The sequence below is a fragment of the Cotesia glomerata genome, linkage group LG8 (genome assembly GCF_020080835.1).
Source record: "Cotesia glomerata isolate CgM1 linkage group LG8, MPM_Cglom_v2.3, whole genome shotgun sequence".
Taxonomy (NCBI): Eukaryota; Metazoa; Arthropoda; class Insecta; order Hymenoptera; family Braconidae; genus Cotesia; species Cotesia glomerata.
Window position 1 is genome coordinate 4,396,600 of NC_058165.1, and position 12,691 is coordinate 4,409,290.

General features: G+C 25.8%; 1 protein-coding gene across 2 annotated transcripts in view; it reads left to right on the forward strand.

Annotated features, from left to right (window-relative positions):
* The window catches only part of LOC123270570, a 38,293-nt gene that overhangs the window by 23,970 nt on the left and 1,632 nt on the right, over positions 1-12,691 (forward strand). For both annotated transcript variants that reach the window (XM_044736689.1, XM_044736690.1), the window contains exons 3-5: positions 6,950-7,731; positions 10,723-11,040; positions 11,143-11,455. In XM_044736689.1, coding sequence (XP_044592624.1) covers positions 6,950-7,731; positions 10,723-11,040; positions 11,143-11,455 — 1,413 coding nt within the window. The remainder of the gene's footprint in view (positions 1-6,949; positions 7,732-10,722; positions 11,041-11,142; positions 11,456-12,691) is intronic.

Genomic DNA, 12,691 nt, shown 5'->3' on the forward strand with positions numbered 1-12,691 from the left:
CATAATGACTGCAAGGTTGCTAGTAAATACTAAAAATCATAATGTTTATAATATATTTTGCAAAAATTACTTATAAAAAAATTAATTCTTTCTATGGATATTTATAATTTTGTTTAGATTAAATATATCTTTTCATTAAAATTCCAAGTGATTAATTATCGTTAAATATGAAACTATCATAACTTCTTACTATAATTATTTATTGATAATATCAATTAAATTCTGATTAAACATTTACAACTAAGTGATAAAATTTCTCACATGACAGCAGATATAATTATATATACATCGAGCGTAATTTTCCAAGCAACCAGTTTTTTATGATCTAAGTATTACAGACATTAACTTGAGCGGGTTTAAGATGATAGCTATCAACCTGTTATCACTTGTCTCACATCATAATTATCAATATCGAGTAGCCTGTAATTACTAATCAGTATGGTCAGTTCCCTTACAATTGAATAGTAGTAATATGAGAATATTATTAATTGAAAACAGTGAGTTTTAGTCCGTGAATGTCACTGTAACTTTCTGTAATATAAATCGTATATCTAGTGAACGAGGTTCCGTTCTAAATATCAATTTAGAGCAAACGACCTGTCGTGATCCTGTCTTAGAGAGTAACCCAGAATGTTAAATGTCGCCCAGGGCATTTAATACTGTAGATCATCAGTTCACCTTGTTTGACTTGACAATTATGCCAGGTTCTATAACTCTTATTGACAACTTTTTTTTTTATTTTTTTTTACTTATTCATTGAAATCATCTTTTTTTTATGGTCTACATTTATGTTTAAAGAAAAAAATTTTTTTTTTTATTTAACTAGGGTAAGTGTAGGTATTACTGCAGTTTCTTTCGTAAGTCTCACTTTGAAAGCATTTTTATAAAATTTTCTCAAGATAATAATAACTTTTTTTTTTAAAACAAAAGTTTGACTCATTATTAACCCAAAAGAAAATCAACAATGAGAGAAACAAATATTTTCGTTAAATAATAAGCATTTAAAAAGAAGTCTAAATGCATGTATTACTGCAGGTCTTAAAGTAGCTTGCTCCTATTACTGCGTGTCCTATTACTGCAACTGATCCAGTTACTGCGTACCTATTACTGCAGAACAGCTATATTTTAGATTTACTTAAATGAACAAAACTTATCAAAAAGAAAATTTATTAGTTTAATCGTAATAACAAGAATTCTTCATAATCTAAATAATAAGTAACACAGCCTTAACGTATTATTAATTGATCAGAATTCGTAAATTTTAATTGATGTAATCTTACAATCTACTGATTATTCACAGAAAGAATGGTTCACTTGAACCAAGAAAATATTTTTCTCTTGCTAATTATTTTCTTGGGCGAAAAATTTTTTTGACACAAGAAATTTCACTTATCTCAACAAAATTAATTCTCTTGCTTCAAGAAATACGTATCTTGATCCAAGACAATTTATTTGAATCAAGAACATTTTTCTTGTTTTGAGAAAATTTTTCTCTTGCTCCAAAAATTAAGTTCTTGACAGAAGTAAATTTTTCTTGTCTTGAGAAAATTTTTCTCTTGCTCCAAAAAAATTAAATATCTCGATAATAAATTTTCATTAATATTTTTATTGACAAACATGTCAAATGGGAAGATCAAATAATATTGAACTATTTTCTTTCATTCAATATGTATAATTGCGTGCTAAAATAATCTAAAATGGGTATCAAATATTCAAGAGAGAAAATTTTCTCGAGGTGAGAAAATTTTTTCAACTGAAGTAGGTGGCGCTACTTCCCTGAAGTATCTAAAAATCTTGATCCAATATAAAAAATTGATTGTATCAAGTATTTATGATAATTTGAATTAAGAAAAAATTACTTCTACCAAGAATAGAATTTCTCGAAAAATTTTTACTTCGGCCAACACAATTTCGGTCTTCTTTCGGGCACCCGAAAATTTACTTGAGCCAAGAATTTTATTCTCCAGTCAAGAAATTTTTTTTTTTCTGTTGCTTTCCTGGACTTGCCTCGACTTCTTATTTTTTGTTTATTAACTTTTGATTTTTATTAATTTTATCCATAATTTATTTTTCACTTCGAGACAAACTTGATTCACGCACTTATCTGGAGGTTAGTATAGCCGTGTTTACGTCCGCAGTAATAGGTACAGACATATACAAATAGAGGCGCTTCTATTACTGCAGTCGACTGAGAAAATTGCAGTAATATACGCACATGCGGTTTTCGGTACCACTACTGCATGCTTAATTAAATAAATTTTACTGATCAAAATGTAATTTTTATTAATTATTTGACTCTAAAAAGGTTATCTAACTTCTAAATGTAAAAAAAAAAAATTTATTAGGTCATTTATATAAAGAAAAGACTTTTACGACCACCTCTTTTTACACTGAAACTCTTAAAAAGATAAAAATTATTCACTTCTGTTACTTAATTTTATTAATTAATAACAAATTGAATAATTGTCATACATATAAAACCACTATGCAGTTATTTTCCGAAAGGTTTAAATTAACAGAAATAATTTTTTTTTAATCAAAAAAGTCATAACCCATTTATTGATAATTAAAACAAGAAAATCTGCAGTAATACCTACCTGCAGTAATACCCACACTTACCCTATTTAAAGTTGAAAAATTTTATTTAAAGAAAAATTAAAAAAAAATTGAAAATTATATAAAATAAAAAAAAATTTTTTTTTCTTCTTTACCTTAAAAAATAAAAACCGATTATTTTTCCCGCTAAATGATATAACTTCAGAGAAAATTTATTATTTAAGTCATTTTTTTTTTTTAATAATAAAATTCTTTGATAATTTAATGAATAAAAAAAAATTTTTTTATATACGAAACTTATAAAAATTATCGACAGAAAAATTTTTTTTCTACTTATTTTATTTAGCAACAAAATAAATATTAGTTATGACTCGAACGATTTTAAAAAATTTTTATAAAAATAAACCTAGATCGCAAAAAAGTTACAACAAAAAATTAATACACTGATAGAAGGATTTATTTATATTTAATAAGCTTTATTAACTGTTGATAAATGATTTTTTAACATCATAGGATTTAATAAATATTTATTAACAGTTAATAAATTATTTATTAAATACCATTTATTAAAAGTTAATAAATATTTGTTAACAAATATTTATTAACAGTTAATAAGTAATTTATTAAGTACAATTTATTAAATGTTAATAAATATTTATTAATGGTTAATGAATATTTGTTAACTGTTAACAAATATTTATTTAAAATAAAAAGCAAAAATAGCAATTTTCTTTTGACACTTTTTATAACTATATAGCTGGAATACATGATAATAATTAAATTCACTAAATAAATTAACGTTTTTAATACTTAAAAACATAAAAGATATTTATGAGCTGTGATAGAATTTGGTATTTTACAATAAACGTTATTATAATGTAATACAATTAAGGAGGTCCTTTCGCCGCCAATGTAAAATAAAAAATATTAGATTATGAGTAAATTTAATTTTTTTCTAATAGTTAAGGTCCTTATTTATCTTATAGTGAGGTTTAAATTATACTTTACCGGACAAATTTTTGAAAAAATAAAATTTTTAAATGTTAGTATTTGTTCAGAGTCTTACGAGAAAATCAGACGTTTGCAGTATTTCTTGAATTATACTATCAGTCATGGATTAGATGAAGTAAAAAAAAACTAAAAATCAGATTTTCGAAATATTCAGGTTTCTTTTTTTGCAATAAAATATATCAGTTACCGAGATATTTATTGAAAAATTAATATTTAAAAATCAGAAAAAATTCTCAAATTACCTACAATAAAATGGAGTCAAAAGATTTGGCAACGTTGCGTAGCGCGCGAGCTTCAGACCATTCAATAAATTCAAACTAAACTTTAACGCGCTTATGTTTTTCATGCATACTTATTAGTTAATTTATTGTTAACAAATTTTCATAATTCATAATTGAAAAATAAAACAATAATTAAAAAATACTAGCATTCCTGCCCTGAGACATTAGAATGTTATGGTTTTGTGACTAAACATTTTTAATTAATTTATTTATTTACACTGACTGCAAAAAGTTAAACACGGTTAAGATTATATTGTGCAAATAAAAATTTAAACAACCGAAATAAAGCGTTGCCAAATCACGGACAGGTTACTAACAGCTGATTTACAACAGTCAAATTAATTTTTGTATTTAATTATTTTTTTTTTTTTAATTTTCAAAATTTCAACGATTAATGCCTCATATACTATTTATTTTTTAATTTTAGGAATTTTTATGGGTTTTGTATTTTAATTTATTGAAAATTTACTACTACAGTTGTTATGACTCAACTGGAGCGAAAGGACTTCCTTAATGCAAATAATTTATAAAGATGGTTTTTGTTTATAAGCAATCTTGATATCATATGGCATTGCAAGCAAAACAAATTCACTCAACAAAATATTTATTAACTGTTAATAAATATTTGTTACCTATTAATAAATACTTATTAACTATTAATAAATGTACTTTTCTCTCAAATAAATATTTATTAAAATTTAATAAATTGAATAATTGTCTTCAAATAAATTAACTTATCAATAGTTAATAAATCCTTCTATCAGTGTAATTACAATAAAATTTATTAATTTACTTTATTTTGATAAGAAATGATAGGGTAATGAATGTTACTGCGGATTTTTAGGTATCCATTATAAATAAATGTTTTTAAAATTGAAAAAAAAAATTTCTATTAAACCTATAAAAAAAATGATACAATATTAATTTTACCCGTACAACAACAATTGAATTAGTTCTTAATTAATTAAAATTAATTATTTTAAAAATTTATTTAAATTTAAAAAATTTTATAAAACTACTTATGAAGACGTTAGAGCAAAAACTGCAGTAATACTCGCACTTATTCTATATACGTATTAAATGTCGAACAAAGAATGAAAAAAGAAGGAAAATAAGGCAATTCTATTTCTGGAACTCGAAAAATTCTAGCGGATCGTGTAAACGCATAAGCACGTGTCTTTTATCCGTTATAATGACATTATTACAAAACTCTATATTCCGTACAATTAACTCGAACAAATTTACTATAATAAATAAAATAAATCTTTATAAATAAATATAATTATTTAAAGTTCAATCTAAGAAAAAAAAATTGTAATTGTCTTGAGATGTTGCGACCTTTTGAACTTCAATTATAAATTTATACTTATATTATTTGCAATAGATATTAGATATTAACCTGATTACAAGTTCAAATAATTTTTTATTGTGTACTTGCGATAATAAACAATAGAATGTAATAATAATGCATAGAATATGTCAGGTAAATTATGTCCAGTCACGTATGAGATAAAGCCTTTTCATTTGAGTAAATCAATTGAAAATCGCGGGTATAAGATTAGTTGACATACTTTTTAAATTAATATTTTTTAATAGAAATTTTTAAATAAAAAACTTTTTTATTAATATTATTAATATTCATGCAATAATTAATTTATAGGAAGTAAAAAAAATTTTTTCTCTTTACTGTTATTGTAATTAAAATCAATTCGAATTTGAAATCAAGTCAACATTTTTTTTTAAATAAAAATTTTTTGTCTCAGCATATAAATTTTATTTGAAATTAAACTATTTAAAAAAATATAAGCTCACCTCGATAATATACTCATCGAGACCTTTCACTTGAGTACCCACATGTATTTTTCATATATTTTATATATTTCACAAATATCATGTATATCAAATATATAAAATATATGAAAAATTGATGTGGGTACTCAAATGAAAGGTCTCGATGAGTGTAACATCGGAATGAGCTTATAACTTCAAAAATGTCAATAATTAAGTAATGACATTGTATGTTGACAACAAATGATTTTTTTTTTAGATATAAGCTCATTCTAATTTTACTCTCATCGAGACCTTTCATTTGAGTACCCACATGCATTTTTGATATATTTTTCATATATACATATATATATATATATATATATAATATATAAAATATATGAAAAATTGATGTGGATACTCAAATGAAAGGTCTCAATGAGTGTAACATCGGAATGAGCTTATAACTTCAAAAATGTCAATAATTAAGCAATTACATAGTATGTTAACAACAAATGATTTTTTTTGAGATATAAGCTCATTTTAATTTTACTCTCATCAAGACCTTTCATTTGAGTACTAGTCCAGTCGGCCTGGAAATAAAAAGGGGTTTGTGAGCAACTTTTCGACAAAATGGTCCGATTTTGGATTTTTTTTATTTTTAATATTTTTTTTTAAATACTCAAAAAAATATTCTAAACATTTGTATATATGTGGGAAGTACTGTTTTTTTTTTGTTTAAAAAATAGCGTTTTAGCGTTGAGTTTTAAATTAAAATATCTCAGAAACTACGCAAAAGTAGTCGAGACATGCTACGTATGAAATTTAGAGAATTAAATAAGGAACAAAATGAGCCATACCCGATGTCTCTACGACTAATAGTTTACGAGATATTAATTTTTTAATGAAAAAAAAAAAAAACGCGGTTCCGCTCAAGCGCTTATAAACAAATAGCTGTAACTCCGCGAAAAATCATTCGATTTACTTTTTTTATTTTTTAAATGATAGCTATTATTGTCTTCTATAAGCAAAAAAATCAGCTAAGCTCAAAAAAAAATTCTTGAATTTATTTGAATTATTTTCAGTTTTTCGAATTTCTGCATTAAAAAATAGTTAAAATTTAAAAAAAAATTTTTTTTTTAATTTTTTCAAAAAAAAATTTCTACATAAAAAAATAAATTTTACTTGATAAAAATTTTTTTTCTCAAATTAATTTTTTGATGAGTGTAAAGCTAACCAAAAGCTAATTTTTGAAAATTTTTAAATAATTATAAATAAATTAATTAAAAAAAAAAAATAACTAAATTAAATATAAATTTTTTTTTTATTTACAGAGTGTGAAATGCGAGTCACCACTGGTAGACAGTAGTGCCCTGCCACTGGAACACAGATCAGTATACGGCCCACCAGCTCAATACGGCCCGCCACAATCTCACGGTGCGGAAGAAAACTGGCCATTAGCGTCGCCGGACACGCCGCAAATAAAGAACCTCCAGGTGCAATGTGAAAAAACGCACATGCGAGTAAATATAGAATTTGACCGGCCCTTTTACGGGATGATATTCAGCAAAGGTTTCTACTCGGATCCTCACTGCGTCCACTTAAAACCGGGCACTGGTCACTTGAGTGCGACTTTTGAAATTTACCTGAACTCCTGCGGCATGAGCAGCTCAGGAAATCACAACGTCGCGGCTTACGGCGCACCTACGCCTTCCGGAAGCTATGTAGAGAACACAATTATCATTCAATACGACCCTTACGTGCAAGAAGTCTGGGATCAAGCAAGAAAATTGCGATGCACCTGGTACGACTTCTACGAAAAAGCCGTCACATTCCGTCCCTTCCAAGTTGACATGCTCCACGCAGTCACTGCTAATTTCTTGGGTGACAACCTGCAGTGTTGGATGCAAATCCAAGTTGGCAAAGGTCCTTGGGCTTCTGAAGTATCTGGCATTGTCAAAATTGGACAGACCATGACCATGGTGTTGGCTATTAAGGACGACGAGAACAAGTTTGATATGTTAGTTAGAAATTGCGTTGCTCATGATGGCAAAAGAGCGCCTATTCAGCTTGTTGATCAGTACGGATGTGTCGTCAGGCCGAAAATAATGTCCAGGTAAGGCTTGTGAGACCCAAAAATCCGCATTTAATAAAAAATACCTGATTTAAATTAAATATTTCCTCCAAAATTTTTAACTCCCCGCTAAGAAAATTGAAAATTTTTAACTTCCCGCTAAAAAAATCGAAGATTTTCAAAAATCGGGAAGTTATTGTTTTCACCCCGTTTTGCAAAAATCGAGTTTTCATCAGATCTCGACGTTTGAAGATCACAGGAAGCTTCCCTGACTATCCCCGCGATCTTGTCACGGTGTCTGTATGTGTGTGTGTGTGTGTGTGTGTGTGAAAGTATGTGAACCGCTTATAACTTTTGAACGGCTTGACCGATTTCATCGCGGTTGGTGCCATTCGAAAGGGCTTGACCAAACTTAGATTTTGAAAACTATTTGGACCGATTCAGATTAATAGATTTTGAGAAATCTTCAAAAAACTGAAAAAAAAATTTTTTTTTAAATGTGGTTTTTTTGGAATAACTTTTAAACGGCTTGATGGTTCAATTCCAAAAACTTATCAGTTCTTAACCTCAAAAAACCACGTCGATCGCCGCCAATCCGGTCAAAATCGGTTGATTCGTTCGAGAGATATCGTGAACGAAAGAAAACCGAAAAAAGTGTTTTTTCGGAATAACTCCGAAATTCCTAGCGCGGTCAATTCAAAATTTAAGATTCTTTGCGAGGCTTAAAAAACTGCGTCGAATGCTGCCAACCGCGTAAAAATCGGTTTATTCATTCAAAAGTTATTGCGGTTTAAAAATTAAAAAAATAGTGTCTTATCAAATCTCTATCAGACTTTTGAGCTCGAAGAGCTCAAAAGCATAGGAAAGCAATCTCTTTGAGCTTGGAGAGCTCAAAATAACCCATAAATTGTATTTTTAAGCTCGAAGAGCACAAAAACGTCATTGGTGCAATTTTAAGCGCCTAAGTATGGAATTAGCGGGAAATTGCAGGGATGGCCTTCAGGGTCAACCTTTTTTCTAATTTTTTTTTCTTTATTTAGAAAATTTATTTATTTAAATGCTTTATAAGAAATTTCTTTGATACATTGTCTGCAGTTCACTAGGTTTAAGAAATATTAGCGCAATTTATAAAATTACAATATACTTAATAAGTCATAAATTTTTACGCAATTTATTATTTATTTATTACTTAAATAAATAAATAATTTTGGAAATTAACTTGAAAATTGAAAAATTAAAAATCAGCAGAAAATTTTTTTAAGTGTTAGAATAATAAAGCATTTTAATTATTTAAGAAAAAATTCCACAAATCCTTCGATAATTGATTTATCCTAAATTAAAATACTAGATAGTGGAAATTATTTTCAAAGTGGGAAACTAAAAATTAGCTTTTAAAAAAATTCCAATTGAAATTAAGTTTTTTTTTATGTTAAGTATCAAAAAAGGTAGAATAAAATAAATTTACTAAAACTAAATGAAAAATTGATAATAATAATTGCTACATTAAGAGAAAAAATTTCTTTCGGAAAAAATTAGCAATTTTGTAATAAAAAATTAATCTATTTCTTCGGCTAAGAAATAAAATTGTTTAAAATTTGGACATGTCTATTCATACATAAAAAAGTCCTGATAAATCCACGCTGCGTGAATGTAAAGGCCCTTATATTCACGCTGCGTGGATTTATCAGGATTTTTTTGCGTGTGAATAGACACATCTTTAAAATTTTAAATAAATTAATTTCTTATTATAGTATTGCCTATTTTTCAAAATAAATTTTTTCTCTCAGTGTAAAAGAAAATAAAATTATTTTTAATAAAATAAAAATGTTATTAAATAAAAAATAGAATTGTATCAATCGATGATAAGAAACTATTGAGTCAAGTGACGATACACCGAAAGAAAAAAATTAACTTTAATTACGAAAACAATTTTGAAGAACTTAATCTTTTTTATTAGAGTAGAAAAATTCTTTAATAAATTTCTCTTTTGATTCAAGTTATTTTCTTTTTTTTTTAGTGTAGTTCTCATGGTCTCTCTAACCACTATGAAAAAATTTAAGATAAAAAATTCTTGAATCTCAACCGGTTGTCTTTTAAATAACTTTCAGAAGACTCGGTGGTTTAGAAGCTTAGAATTACATGTTTTATTTAAAAATTTTTTTTTTACATCAAAATAACAACTATAACTTTTGAAATTTCAAAGGACTATTTTATCACAATTCAAGTATACAAAAATAATTATTAAAAAAAATTATTTCAAGTAATTTAAAAATATAAGGTAAAAGACCCAGTTATTGACACTGGCCTAGTTATTGACACTTGCAATTTTATTTTAATTAAAAAAAAAAACAAATCAACTCTAATAAATTAATAAATATAATTTTTGAATTATAAATTTTAAGATAATTGATTTTTTGAAAACATTTTATTTTTTGATTTATTTTTTAACATTTTATTTTTTTATTTTATTTTTTAATTTATTTTTTAACATTTTATTTTTAAAAATTTTATTTTTTTATTTTATTTTTTAATTTATTTTTTAACATTTTATTTTTTAAAATTTTATTTTTTTATTTATTTTTTAACATTTTATTTTTAAAAATTTTATTTTTTTATTTTATTTTTTAATTTATTTTTTAACATTTTATTTTTTTAAATTTTATTTTTTTATTTTATTTTTTAATTTATTTTTTAACATTTTATTTTTAAAAATTTTATTTTTTAATTTATTTTTTAACATTTTATTTTTTTAAATTTTATTTTTTTATTTTATTTTTTAATTTATTTTTTAACATTTTATTTTTAAAAATTTTATTTTATTTTTTAATTTATTTTTTAACATTTTATTTTTAAAAATTTTATTTTTTTATTTTATTTTTTAATTTATTTTTTAACATTTTATTTTTAAAAATTTTATTTTTTTATTTTATTTTTTAATTTATTTTTTAACATTTTATTTTTATTTTATTTTTTAACATTTTATTTTTTTGAAGAAATAGCACATAGTTAAAATTTTCCAATTTATTATTTCAGATTCCAAAAAATCAAAAACTTTGGTCCAAGCGCGTCTGTAGTAAGCTTCGCATACTTCCAAGCATTCAAATTCCCGGACAGTATGAACGTCCACTTCCAATGTGTAATTCAAGTTTGTCGTTACAACTGTCTTGAGCCGAAATGTGGGCATCCAGGTCTTGAATACGGAGCACCATCTAATGCAATTTCTCAAGAGTATGGCGCTCCAGTTCACCAAAGTCTCGGCTCCGAGTATGGAATTCCTCCGGTACCAGAATATGGTATTCCACCAGCGTATCCTGACCCTCGTCATCCAAGTGGCCCGGCTGGCGCTTACAGGTACTGATGAATTTTCGCATAAATTTTCTATCTCAACAATATCAATCTATTATTATAATTACTGTCAACATCAGCACACTAAATTAATTATCTTCACGCTAGTGAACCAAATCCTGACGTGGTTCCCGCACCTCAGGCTCAAACTTCATCGTCTTCACCCAGCTCAACTCCAGGAGACTCTACAGCTAGTAGCCCACCCCAAAGCGGCCAAGATGGTGCTCATTTAGGTCCTCCTCCACTACCTGGTCATCTTGGAGCTTACCAAACTGTCAAGAGGAAAGGAACCGTCGGTTCGGATGAATTGGAAGGAAATCTTGCGACTCTTGGTGGTCGACCAAGATCAGTTGAGGGATTACCAGCTGAACTTAGAGGTGCTAGGAAACGCCGACACCTTGACACAATGGAATTCGACCCGGTTAGTATTGTTGATTAAGTTTACGGAAATAAAATTGTAGGAAAAATTACAATTGTCACATTGTTTGTCAAAAGATAAAAGGGCATTTTTTTTTTTTGTCAATAGGCTATAGCCCAATTACAGCGTCCCTTAATACAGTTATTTATAATTAGGTGATATTATTGGAAAAGGTGTAAAAAATTTTTTATTAATCACTAGACTCTATACAAAGCAAAATTAAATATCAATGATTTTTCAAAGCTAAAAAGGCTTATGTATTCAATTATGTGTCCTTTTGAGTTTTGGGAATTTTTTAATTTTATGATCTAATGCTATAAGGGTCTGTAAATTTTTTTTATGAGCTATTTACTAAAATTCTTATCTAAAGCTTAAAAATGAATCAAAAAATTGGCAGTCAATTAAAATTAGAAATTTTTTTTTAAATTAAAAAAAATTAACATTTTTGAATTTTTCTAAAAATTAAAAGAAATAATATTTTTGAATTTTTTTAAAAATTAAAAAAATTAATATTTTTAAATTTTTTTAAAAATTAAAAAAATTAATATTTTTGAATTTTTGCAAAGATTGAAAAAAATCAATGCTTTTGAATTTTTTTAAAAATTAAAAAAATTAATGTTTTTTAATTTTTTTTTTTAATTAAAAAAATTAATATTTTTGAATTTTTTAAAAAATTATTCTGATTTATAATAATTAAAGAAAAAATTCAAAAATTTGGTTTTTTTTTATAATTTTTATAAAAAATTGATTTTTTTTAGTTTTTAATAAATTTTTATAAGAAAAAATTTTAGGTAAAAAAAATTTTAGTCATCCCTTATTGAACAAAATGATTTCACAATGTTAAATGCCCAGAAATGATATGATTTGAAATGATTTAAATTATTTGATATTCACATATGTAAATTTTATGTTCAGAAATTGAGTAACTACAAAAATAAATAATTATTTTCTTTTTGCTCTTTTTTATAATAACTAGAAAATCAAATGCGCTTTGTGTGCTTCCGTCGAAATGTTTATTATCGACAATCTAATTAATCAATATTTTTACAAATTCAACTCATTAATATTTAACCGTTGCCATGGTAACCGTTGCTATGGTAAGTGGTCATAGTAACCGTTGCCATGGTGATAGTTGCTATGGTAACCGTTGCTATGCACAGTAAAAAATTTTGCGTCATTGCGTCAAAAAATTTTGTGTTAAAAATTTTTATGTTAAATATTTAACACTTTTTTGTGTTA